This window comes from Sciurus vulgaris, assembly GCF_902686455.1.
Source record: "Sciurus vulgaris genome assembly, chromosome: 1".
NCBI classification, from domain to species: Eukaryota; Metazoa; Chordata; class Mammalia; order Rodentia; family Sciuridae; genus Sciurus; species Sciurus vulgaris.
Window position 1 is genome coordinate 98,292,776 of NC_136461.1, and position 12,935 is coordinate 98,305,710.

Genomic DNA, 12,935 nt, shown 5'->3' on the forward strand with positions numbered 1-12,935 from the left:
TATTCCATTCTGTGTGCTAAGTGTTTTGCCAATGCAAAACTTTGATTCACTTTTTCATGAGCTCTTGGGGATGCGATGAGCTGAAGTTAAGTTTGGATGTTGACATGTATTGATAGAAGCGAAGTGTTTGCCAGCTAATGCTACTAGTGAGAACTAATTAGGAACTCTAATCTGGCAGGGGTGTCAACAGATATGACAATGGATGGAATCACCTCCCCAGCTGAACTTTTCCACCCGGAAACCTCAGGAATACCGGATGTGATCTTCTTTTTTAGGTGAAGATGAAAGACCAGGCTAATGCAAGTGAAACCTAGGACTTGTCCACAATTCCTGTTGCATTCCTCAAGCTACCTCCTACTTATCAAACCAGAACATGTCCGAAGTCTAGCAGATCTGCACAGTCATGGAGTAAAAGCTCATTGTACTCTGGTCCCAGCTTCTTGGGTATTACTAGGGCGTCTACCCTGGAGGCAGGGAGAAATACTGGAAGATTCACAGAAAACTTCCCTTCTAGCTTCTAAGGAGGCCCTGGTGTCTGCTAGCCTTGCCTGTCCTTAGCTGTGCATTTCCCCATAGACTAGATCCTCCTGGTTTCCCCTTTCTCCATATATAGCCCAAAGTCTATGCATTCCTTCTGTGTCAGGCCTGAGCCCAAGTCATGACTTGCCCAGCCAGGGAATCATTCCATGTTGATTTTACTTAATGGTTCTCTAATAACATAGTGGAGTGACTCTTTCCCCTATGGGTGCTGACTTTCTCTGCAGGTCCAGTGATGTCACCCAGTCCTGCAGTTCTGGAAGATCAACCACTATCCGTGTCAGATGCAATCCGTTGAAACCTTCCTCTGGAAGTCTGTCACTGCCAAGGTAATCCCTACAAAAGGATGTAACAAAGGCCACAGCTTCCTTCCTTGGACTCATTCCATCTCAAGAGCAAGAGATAACTGAAAAAGGGGGAAACAGTTTGAGATCCATTAATTGACTTTGGGATGCATAATCATGGACCTTAATCCTCAATCTTCAAATCACAAGAATGGGCAGAAGAAAAAATAAAAGATACCCTAATATCCCAGACCATTTGGTGGCAGTTACATACATAGTATAGTGGCTAACACCTCTCTTTGAGAACTGGATTTGAATGAGCAACTCCACTTACTAGCTATATAACATAAATGAATACATTTCTTATCATCTCTAGGTCTGTTTTTCCTGATCTGTAAAATGGACATACTGAGTTTCCCTCAGGGAGTTGTTTTGAGAATTAATTGAGGCAATGAGACTTTAGGACTTCTCTTGGAGTCTGGTCATGATTAAGAATAGTAAAGGTTTAGGAATCCTAGGAATCTCCCTGCAACTACAAGATCCAATTCTGAGTTTAATAGCTGAATACATTGGATGAAGAGCTTCCAAACTAACATGACCACAGGACACCACTCCCTCCTTTTATTCCCCCACATATTGTCAACTAATGTCTTGATGGGCACTGGTGTCTTGAGGAGCACAGTTGGGGAAATACTGCTCCAAAATCACTGATGGGGTAGCCAAGGAGCAAAGCAGGACAACTTAATCCACCAGTCATGTTGGAGTGTGAAGTCACTGTTCTTGCCATTGTAAACATCATGGTAAAGTACAAAGCAGATATCCATTCCTGACCTCCACCCCAACTCAGACCCTTCCCCGAGGAAGCTGGATCGAAGTAGCTAATGCAAAATATCACCTGTTCATAGAGAAGACAGGAGCCACTGAGGAATTGGAGGGGCAGCCATGCTAGAGCTCAGACAGGCTAAATTACATCTGATGTCAGCAGGAAAATGAACAGGCAGAGAATGGGGAGTCCAGTGGAGGCAAACAAACAAACAAACAAAATCTGAGTTGAGAGCCAGTTGGGAGGGCTGGGATTGTGGCTCAGTGGTAGAGTGGCTTACCTAGCATGTGTGAGACACTGGGTTTGATTCTCAGCATCATGTATAAATAAATAAACGTCCATTGATGACTACAAATATTAAAAAAAAAAAAAAAAAGAACCAGTTGGGAGGATTCTGGAAGTGCAGTGTGGGCAGAGAGAGGATAAGAATCAGGCAAATGACAGAATAGTCCTCCAAACAGATCTTCCCCACCAGTGCAGCAAGTTAGAGCTCAGGTCTCCTTTCTGCTTTGCTAGCATGTGCTCTGATGGGACCTGCGATGGCTGTAACTTCCACTTCCTGTGGGAGAGTGTGGCTGCTTGTCCACTGTGCTCGGCTGCCGACTACCACACTTTCGTCAGCAGCTGTGTGGCTGGGATCCAGGTAGGTTGCCTCTGATTGGGGGCTTCCCAGGAGAGGAGGGAATGTGAGATCTGAGTGCCTCGCCTTGCTTTTCTCCCCAACAGAAGACTACTTACATGTGGCGAGAACCAAAGTTATGCTTCGGTGGCATCTCCCTGCCTGAGCAGAGAGTCACCATCTGCAAAACAATAGATTTCTGGCTGAAAGTGGGCATCTCTGCAGGCACTTGTACTGCCATCCTACTTACTGTCTTGACCTGCTACTTTTGGAAAAAGAATCAAAAGTAAGTGAATGGGGTATTGGAACTTGAGACTGGGCAGGGTTGGATCACAGAGCAGAGCATAAGTTAATTGGGACTTTTCTTGGGAGTTGGCCACAGACCCTGTGACTAGCCAGAGACTCATTAAGCCATTTATCCAGTGTATGCCTTGCTTATCTTCATTCCTAAGTAGGGACAACAGGGACAGTACCATTGGCAGTCTATAAATGACTGCAGGATTCTCAAAAGGAAAGCAAAGAGTCAAAGAATGTCCCTTGGGCTGAGGTTTTACCTCAGTGGTACAGCAGGTGACTAACCTGCAAGAAAACCTGGGTTTGATCCCCAGCACCAAAGAGGTGGGGGAGATCCTTAATTTGTTGTTACTAACAATAATACAAATAATGACTTTATGGTTTCAATATATCCATTAAGCTTTGAGATCAGGAAAACAGCTATCCTTAAAGAAAAAGGATCTTAATTGTGAGCCAAGACCTCTTCCATACACCCATCCCTGACACCATTTTGCCATGCTTCCGTCTACTTGCCCATGGCATGGGGAGTAGCTGTCTACAGCCCAGCCTCTCTCCTTTCTTCTCCCTTATTCACACATTCTGATGTCTTGCCTCCCCTGCACCTGTTTCATAGACTAGAGTACAAGTACTCCAAACTGGTGATGAATACTACCCTTAAGGACTGTGACCTGCCAGCAGCTGACAGCTGTGCCATCATGGAAGGCGAGGATGTAGAAGACGACCTCATCTTTACCAGCAAGAAGTCACTCTTTGGGAAGATCAAATCATTTACCTCCAAGGTAGGGGAACTATGGCACTGAGGTCAGCCTGAAGGGCTGAAGAAGAAACCACTCTTATGTGACCTTACACTGTGCAGGGACCACTACTTTGCTCCCAACGCCCCTTACTATTCTATTCCCCACCCCCAAATCCTGCCTTCTGCCTTCTGTATTTGATACCAGTACTCTTTTCCCTGGTGTCCAGGCTGCTGTTGACCAGGCTTCTTATCCCCTATCATGCACTCCAGTTGGTGAACTGTTTGGGCCTTTTAACTTCCAGAAGGAGTATTGAACCATTCATATTTTAAGAATCATCCTCCACCCATTTTTTTGGAGGGGAGAAGAGCCCATCTCTAGGATCAGAGATAGAAGCTTCTGATAGAAGCAAGGCTCTCCTCTGACCAGTGGAGGGTGCTGTCCCCTAGGTGTCTGGGCCCAGTCATGTAGGGGCTGAGTCATAGTTAAGTCTAAGCTGTTCAGCACCCAGAAATTTTGAGCTGGGAGGGTTGGCCCTGTGTGGGCGGATGAGTGAGTGTGGAGCTCATAAATGCAATACAGACACCACTGTGGCTGGGCATGGGGCCAGCAGAAAGCATCCAAGCAACTCCTCCAGGGAGTGTTGCTACAGCCCCACTCTGCCAGAATGCACACCTGACTACTGCCCAGAACCAGTTCATCCAAACAGGTGTGGGCAGGGAGAGTGGTAAGGGGGAGGAGAAGACAGGCAGGATGGTGAAGAAAGATGGCAGGTGTTTGGATCGCTGAATTCTGTTCCCGTTGTGCTGACCTGCCAGGATGACATCCTTGGTCTCCTTAGATCTTGATTTTTTGTTTAAACCAATGGGAGAACAGTTTCCCCAGGACTCCTTGAGTCAATCTGAGACTTTTAGAATTGAGCAAAGATGCAAAGCAGGGAGCCAAATGTAGTGGCGCATGCCTGTAATTCCAGCAAGGTGGGAAGCAGAGGCAAGAGGATCACAAGTTCAAGGCCAAGGAGCAAGAACAGGGGGTATCTCATTTCTATATTTCCACAAAATCACTGAAAAAGGACTTCCATAAGGGTTCCTTCTATCACCTATTTTCCATTTCTCTTCTTTGTCCTCTAAACTTGCTCCCAACCTGTGCAGCAGCCAGCTCCTGTCACCATCTCTCTTTCAGAGGACTCCTGATGGATTTGACTCAGTGCCATTGAAGACATCCTCAGGAGGCCCAGACATGGACCTGTGAGGGGTGTCACCCTGCCTCACCTGCCTCCTCACTTTGGCACATCACCTAACAAGCCTGAGGCAATTTGGGTGCCAGCATCCTGCAATACCCACTGCTGGAAATCTCTTCATTGTGGCCTTATCAGAAGAAATTTGAATTTTCAGATCTTTGTTTTTTTTTTTTTTTTTTTTATAGAGTACCCAAACCTTCCTTTCTGCTTGCCTCAAACCTGCCAAATATACCCACACTTTGTTTGTATATTATTCCCTTGCTTGCATCTTGTTTCCTAAACCGGCACAGCCAAGGAAGCTGTCTTAGCCTCATCTGCCCATCATTTTTATTACTCTGGGAGTGAAAATATTTCTCTTATTCTTAAGTATAGAAATGACTCCTCTTGTCCTCTTATGGCAGAGACAACTGGGAGTCTTCCTGATCATAAACCCTCAGCTCATGATCTCTTTAGGAGAGAGGCTGAGTGAGGAGGGTGTCTGGGCTCTCTGGTGAATGATCTTCATGGTAGTCTGAATCCATTTCTCCTGAATAACCAGCTCAGGATGAGCTGGACAGTCCTGGCCAAGGTGAGTAAGGCCTGCATAAGAAGAGGCTTGATAGGCACAAAGAGAGGCAATAAGAAAGGGGTTTCTTATTTTGTTTTATAACCAGGTACCTCATTTTCTTAAGTTAGTGGTAATATTATCACAAAAGCCAAAGGAAAAAGTTTATCAAGTAAATGCCCAGAGCCCCTGATGGATCTATTCTCTGCCCTCCCTCTTTTTTTTTTTTTTTTTTTTTTTTTTTTTTTTTTACTACATCCCACCATCTCCCTATGACACTAAAGAGAATCAGGTAAACCCCAAATCCTTATGTTCTAGACTTATCCTCTGTTGGTTTTTATTGAGAGAGCAAACTCTTGCTGGTGAGGACAGTTTCCATCCTTGGGCAGCCTATCCTTAGGGCCATATTCCAGGACAGGTGAAAGAACATAGGAGGCCAAGGTGTTAATGTGGCTATTTTGGGGACTCCATCCCATAGTGGCATGGACATGAAGTGGTCATGATGTCTACTTCTAACTTATCTGCTCAGCCACAAAATCCAGTAACTCATAGGCTGGCCAGATCTCTCGACTGTACCCCAAACAAAACCGGACCAGTCTTCAAGGAGGGAAGACTAGGAGAGCTAACAAGATGTTCACCAAACTGGGATGCTTCCTTTCCTTTATGCAGTAAAAAGCTAAAAGGACTGTGGGCCCCTGTTTCTGGCAACACACCCCTTGAACAGCTAATAGAGTGGGTGACTTCTCTGCCCCATTCCCACTTTTACATAACTATAATCAATGAATTTGAATGACAAAACCAGAGCAAGACTTTACATTGTCTTTTTCTTTCTATAACCAGCACTTCTCTCTCTCCCTCACAATCAGACCTGCACAACCATCCCAAGCACCAGTTGCCCATGATTTGTACCTGTGCCCTTTCTGTAGTGTCCATTTCGTGACCAGATGGTCAGTATCAGAATGGATTGGTTTTTGTGCCACAAAGTGGTTTGCTCATCTGATTAGCCATGGCCACCCTGACAATGGTCTTATGAGAATCCATGAGATATGGACTTGGGCCATGAATTTTGGCTATCACTGGCCATTGATAACGTCCCTGGTGGCTGGGAGTCCTTTTGACTCAAATATATCTAGCTTTTCTTGGGCATATTCACAGCCTTCCTCCTGTTGTGGGAGTCAGGCTTTCAGAACCTGCAGCCATGCTGGAATTCCCCCATGGAGCACATAGCCTCTAGTCTTCTGCAGCCTCAGCGGCAGCAACTGGGCATCTCTGCTTCCTGCTGAATAACTGCCTGTTGTGACAGGGACCACCGTAGGTCCTTAGGCTGTTCTGTAAGGAGTGGGAAAAAGTACACCCCTTTGTCTTCTTTATTCTGATCTACTGAAACCAAGTGCCCCCAGAGTAACCTCAAACTCCACAAATTTAGTTATAGCACTTTAAGGATCTCCTTTTTACTTGTGGGCTGATTTCCACTGGAAGGGGTCACCTTTTGCTCCCCTGGCAACTTAAGATACTTCAGATATTTTTTATATAGCTTTATTGAGCTTTAATCCACATAACATATAATTAGCCCATTTAAAATATATAATTCAGTGACTTTTTGTATATTCATACAGTTGCATATCTTTTTATTTTTCTCCTGCAGTGCTGGGGATGGAACCCAGGGCCTCTCACATTCTAGACAAGTGTTCTACCACTGAGCTACACCCCAGCCCTGTACATTCATTTCAGAACAGACACATGGTAGATCTGCTATGGGAGAAAGGCTTTAACCCTTGACCCAGGGTAGTTTGCACAAGCTATTGGGGAGAGCATGCGGTTCAGGAGATAAAATATTTAGGTCTGTTTGATCACCTAGAGTTCTGGCACCTGTAAGTCACTCTCATCCTGTAGCCTTCACCTGTATTAGCTGGGAATACCAATGGAGATTGTGGTGTATCCAAGGACCAGGGGATTTCTTATGCCAACAAAACTTTTTTTTTTTTTTTAGTCTGACTCTACATAAAAGATAAGACCGACTATATTTATACAGCAGAGACTTTGTAACAGATTTTTCAGCTTTGTGAAATCAAATTTTTGTCTCGTCAGGAATGGTTGGATTTTCTTTTTATTCTGTATTCCAAGCATTTATAGTTTGTTAGGGGATGGGAATTGCATGTCACATTTTTTTGTGCGAAATAAAAACATGCCTTTTGAGTTGTTTTTCTAGAACACAGATGGGGTGGTTGGATGGATGAAGGGGAAGTGGTAAATGTCCTTGAAGCCTAAACAGAAGAGGAGAAGGAGACAGAAATGAGCACAGACTTCAGAGTACCACAGACCCAAGCTAGAAACCTCTTGCTATCTATTGAGGAATCAGTCAATGTGTAAAGTCTCAGTTTCCACAATCATAAAATGAATCTAATGATACCAAGATTGGATGGGGGGCAAAACAGATAACAGGTAAAACACTTAGCATGTGAGTTCCCTGCCATCTCAGTTCAGATTCTCTCAGGTGACACAAGGTCAACCACATAACGTTTCTACAAAGACAAAATTAGCTTTTGGGATAGGAGATGGATTATTATAGACTAGCTGAGGAGAAAATCCTGGAGGATATCAAGGACCTACCATTTCCAAGAGTAGATGGATTGTCCTTCTGTCATTTTAATTGAGGGCACTTGACTCTCAAAAAGTATCCTCTCAGCTAAATGAGTTTGGAACTTCACAGATTTTTAAGTCTGAATGGCACCAAACACTGGGTGATCTAAATCAGACTACTGAGTTAGCCTCCAAACAAGCCTCTCTGCCTCCAGGTCCCACTGGCTCCTTTGAGGTCAGAGTCCTTTTTTGAACACATATCTGATGGCAAAGTGCAACAATCCCTGGTGGTTCCTCATCACTGTCAGGCAGGACTGACAAAGCTGGTGGCTTATGACCCACATGCATTTTCACCAGGTGGTACCCATGTTGTACTGCTGGTTAAATATTTTGAATATCACCCCTGCTTATGGGATAAAGTCCAGACTCTAAGAATGAAAGTAGAAAAGGAAGTATATTAATTTGGCATTTGCATGTGTCAAGTCTGGACTGAGTGCTTTCCTGGCATTACCTCACTCAGTTCTCTACACAGTCCAGAGGCAGTTTTCTCTTACAAGAGAGAAATTCCAGTATGGGCCCTACAGAGTCCCTACAGCCCACCCTGCCCCTTTCCCTGTTGCTTATACATCAAGTGCACTCTCCACATAGGCACAAGCTACATGCCTCTGCCCCTCCCTCCCTTTTCACCTGACAGATCACACCCAGCCTTCAAGGCCACCCTACTGTGAGACTTTCCCTGGCTTACCCATTGGGGATACCACAGTGAAAAAACAATCACATGGGAGTCTGGTCAATTTTCATAAATTCAACAATATATTGTGCAGTATTCCATTACAACAAAGAAGCCACAGATGTAATCGAGCCTAAAATGGGTGTGTGTGTGTGTGCAAATAATTTTAAAGTTTTCTCAGTCATTGCCGAAGTGTTCAGGCAAGAAGATACAACTCGGTCTAAACCTTAAAGAAGGCATTTAATTCATTGGGAACCACAGAAGAACAATGACCATTGAACAGATGGAGAAACTGACATAGGGTGGCAATACAAAATTTTACGGATAATTTAAGAGCTATTAAAGAAGATTTTGGAACATAAACTAATTTCTTCTTACTTTCCAAACTCAATAATCCCACATAAAATGCAAGTCCCTATAGGAAACAATGTGATGGGAGAGGAGACACACTCACCCCAATCCCATCTGAGGGAGAGGCTGGATCAAGACCCCTCCACCCCAGGTCTGGCAGTTGTTCCTTACCCATGTTATTATCTTCAAATTCCTTCTGAGTTGCTCAAGGACAGCAGCATGGACTTCTTTTGCTCTCTGATAGGAGGGAGTGGGCAACCCAGATCTGGAGTTCCTCCAGAAACAGCATATAAAAACTAGTGTACTGTGGGAATCCAGAAGGGTGCCGAACCCAACTGGGGGGATGGGGAAGAGGATGTCAGAACAGCCAGGAGGAAGGAGGAATTAGCCAGTTAGGAGGAACAGAGGAGGGAAAGGGAGTTCAAGGCAGAAGGAGGCTGTTCAGAGAAAGGCTCCAGGGCAAAGAAGGGGAGTCACAGGTAGTTTGGCTTGAAAGTGCATTGTCCTGAGTTAAAGAGAGAACATGTAATAGAAGCTGGTAGGGGCAGGTCATGAAGGGCTTTGGGAGCCTGTTTGGACATTCATCCTGAGGGCAACCGGTTGCCGCCCAAGACTTCTGGCAGGGGGGGTGACAGGATTGAACTTGCTTGTCCAAGCAAGCTTACTCCAAATCCAAGACGGTGAAAGGAACACAAAGAGAAGCTGAAGCGAGGTCTCAGAGAACCCTCCCACATTAGCCAGTTCTGAACTGGTAATTGAGGGAGGTAGTTTTGATTGGCTGCCCTCTCTGCCTTTTCTTGCTTCCTCCCTGAAGGTCCATTCTCCCGGGCTGTCCGCCTCCAAACTCCCCAGGATCCCCAAGGCAGTATCTCACCCAGGATTCTGTTCCTGGAACCTGCAAAAAGCTTCTACCCTGTCAGCCTCCTCCCTGCAACTCTTTCACCCGGTGAGCATGTAACGAGCAACTAACGTGTGTAAGGCATTGTGCTAGGCTTCCAAGGATGAAAATGCAAATACTCAAGAGCCCCTGCCCTATAAGAAAAGGTCACATATTCAAGGAGAAAAGAAATGGGGTGGGAAGCAAGTCCACACTTACCTGTGTACTTGTTTTGGTTTCGTCCCTTAATTTCCCCAGACATTAGCTTCCTCATATAGAAAACAATATAGGGGTTCCTTGAATCCCTGAGTCCTTTCAGGCAGCACCCAAGAGCTATTCTTGGTATTAAGTACAAACAGGAATGACACATCCAAAAGCATTATGGCCTCACACCATCACTATGCATAGCCACAGCTTTGTGCCCATTTGTTCTTGTTCACTTTAGGCGGAAATGACTGGGTGTAGTGACACTGGTTATTTTTTACAGATCAGAATTTCTAGTTAGCACTCATCATTGATTAATTTCAGAGGAAAATGAATTACAATTTTTGAAAAATCATGTTAGCCTGGTGCAGTGGCACACCACTGTAATCCCAGCTGCTCAGGAGGCTAAGGCCAGAGTGACCCTCAAGTCCAGGAGTTCAAGGCCAACCTGGGCAACTTAGGGAGACTTGTCTCAAAGAAAAAAAAATCACATTCATTAGAGAAAAATTGTTCAAAACATAGAGAAAAGGTAATGAAAAGATTGGGGATCGTTAGGCTAACAAAGAGCTAAATTTCCCCTCCAGCTCTAAAATTCCCAAATCAATAATGATAAATAAAGTATATTATGTTACTGTGTTATGTGTATTAGATAACATGAGGATTTTATAGGGGGATGTTTGTAATTTAATAAGACAAAAGGTGAAAATGCCTAAGCAAGATCGAAGACCCGGATTTTTTTTAAAATTTTTTTATCATTTATTGGTTTATTTTCATCTCTAACATTAGTCAATCCTCATTTAAATACCTGACTTCATTAGAAACCGTTTTAACACTTTTTCTCCCTCATGCCATAAAAATACAGTTAAGTAATTTGCCTTTAAAAAAACAAAAACAAAAAAACCCAACGAGTGTTCTGGTTTCCTCTCTAATACATTCCTCAGAGATAGCAGTCTGTAAATCAGTAAGACAGGAGGCTGAGGACTGAAACAATCTTCCACTTACAAGTGCCAAGCTCTAGATTCTGCTCTCTCTATACCCATACCTGTCCTCTCCATATGCTAGCACATGTATGACTGAAACCACCAATTTAAGAACTATTAAATAGTGCTGGTTTCTGTCTGCTCAGTTTAAATGAATGCAACTTACTTTTAGCATTATATTCAGAAAAATACATAAGCCTCAAGGTCCCCAGTAATTTGGAATACTGAATTAGATAACCACCCTAAGACACTTCTGATAGAAATAATGCATTATTTAAAGAGAGGTTTCCAAAACCTGCTGTTAGAAACTACACATACAGGGAAAACACTGATACCACTTATGGAGCACACAGTTTACTCTTCAGGCAGTCCTTTGCCATTAGTCTGCTTTAAGTAGGCCGCAGTCCAGCAGGAAAGTGCACGGTGCACCAGATTCACCATCTCTTAAGTTGCTACTGTTTTCTCTTCTTTACTGAAGAGTTGTACTGAGCCAGGCTTTACCCATGACGGGCCAGCAACATGAACACTTTTATTGTGCTATTCTTCAGTTTCTTTTTCTGAATCAGCATCTTCTCTCTGGCTTCATCATGTATAGAAGGATTCCATAGAGAAAAGTTAATTGCATAGGGGTCTTCTATTTTAGGTTGGTCAAACAAACAAGCACTGCACACTTTAACGCTGTCAACCACTTTACTTTTAAAAAGCTGAACATCGTTTTCATACAGTACTGCAGCCTCTGGGTTTAGGGGGCTTGCTGTATCAGTCTTGTATGGCAAGTATTAAATATGGTTCTGCTTCCATTTTGCAAATGCTCTCTTCACATCCAGTTCACCTTAGGTGGGATCAACTAGTGGGAGAAAGACAGGAATATCAAACACCAACCGTAGACAGTCACCATCTGGATAGTTATCAGGGATGTAAACTGTGAACTTGAACACACCATCCTGATAAAGCCCATGCCGTATGAATATTATTCCAAACCACATTAATGCAGAGCGATAAGATGGCTGCACATAGACGCCTCGCAACTTCTGCTTCACAACCAAGGTAAATTCTGCAAGAAGAGAGTACTCCAAGTAGAAGGGTCCGTAAAAAGCATGTGTGCCTTTGCTGACGGCGCTGCTGGGGCAGGAGATGTAGGCTTAGTTATGGGCAAAGCATTTTTGGGAATAGAAGGTAGCTGTTTTTTTGGTGCAGTTTGTGGAGGACTGGTTTTCACATCCTTGTTAATGTCTTCTCTTCACCATCAGATCGTTTTTGTATGGAGCATGCTCCAGAAAGGGTTCATAGGTGCACTCCAGAGAAGCTCGGTGGTCTGTGTCATCCGACTCTTCTGTCCTCAGCATTCACTTTACCTGTCTCAAGGTGACGCAAGGCAGGGGCCATGTCCTGGCTTTGCAGTTAGCTTGAAGCCAGTCAGGGGTCCTCAAGCCTCTGGGGCGGGGGCTGAGGGTCTCCAAGTCTCAGCGATCACCTGACCACTCTCCCATCCCCTACCCAGATTTAATTTTATTTTTTGGTACCAGGGATTGAAGTCAAAGGTGCTTAACCACTGAACAACATCCCCAGACCTTTTTACTTTTTATTTTGAGACAGGGTCTCACCAAGTAGCTTATGGCCTTGTTAAATTGCTGAGGCTGGTCTTGAATTTACGATTCTCCTGCCTCAGCCTTCTGAGCTGCTGGGATTATAGGCATGTGCCACCACACTCAGCTCTTTTTTTTTTTTTTTTTTTTTGAGGGATGCTAGAATTTACACTGATGACTCATATATATATTGGCCTTGTGGCCCTTCTCCCCCAGGCCAGGGCCCAGTGCTCCCTTGGGAACACACATCACTGTTTTGAAAACGTAGCAGGCAGTACACTTTGGTAGTTAATGCCTTCGCTAACCTGAAAGCAGGCAGCGACCCATCACAGACCTTGTCCTCAGAGGGTTTCAGAGACCCCATGCTTTAAATAGAGTCTTCTTACATTTTTTTACTCAGACTGCTACCCTTATCTTACATTAGTTTTATTTGCTTTTTAAATTTTTATTATAGTCATATTTTTCTGTCTGCCTTTAATGTCCATTTATAAATCTCATGCAGGTACTTCTAATTAACTGAAACTACATCAAATCCAGGACACTGGCTGCAGG

The 12,935-nt window shown here is 44.0% G+C and overlaps 1 protein-coding gene and 1 pseudogene across 3 annotated transcripts in view; one reads left to right on the top strand and one right to left on the bottom strand.

Moving 5' to 3' along the window:
* Positions 1 to 7,276, top strand: part of ELAPOR1 (endosome-lysosome associated apoptosis and autophagy regulator 1) — a 95,662-nt gene extending 88,386 nt beyond the window's left edge. The window contains exons 17-22 of one of the 2 annotated variants that reach the window (XM_079132712.1): positions 179 to 275; positions 765 to 866; positions 2,161 to 2,287; positions 2,371 to 2,549; positions 3,171 to 3,336; positions 4,443 to 7,276. In XM_079132712.1, the coding sequence (XP_078988838.1) occupies positions 179 to 275; positions 765 to 866; positions 2,161 to 2,287; positions 2,371 to 2,549; positions 3,171 to 3,336; positions 4,443 to 4,484 (713 nt within the window). In that variant the 3' untranslated portion in view covers positions 4,485 to 7,276. The remainder of the gene's footprint in view (positions 1 to 178; positions 276 to 764; positions 867 to 2,160; positions 2,288 to 2,370; positions 2,550 to 3,170; positions 3,337 to 4,442) is intronic. The other variant, XM_079132711.1, reaches the window with a different exon arrangement.
* Positions 7,277 to 10,581: 3,305 nt separating this feature from the next.
* Positions 10,582 to 12,085, bottom strand: LOC306646802 (AKT-interacting protein-like; annotated as a pseudogene). The gene has a single exon. The product of its transcript is annotated as an AKT-interacting protein-like (transcript).
* Positions 12,086 to 12,935: the final 850 nt, after the last annotated feature.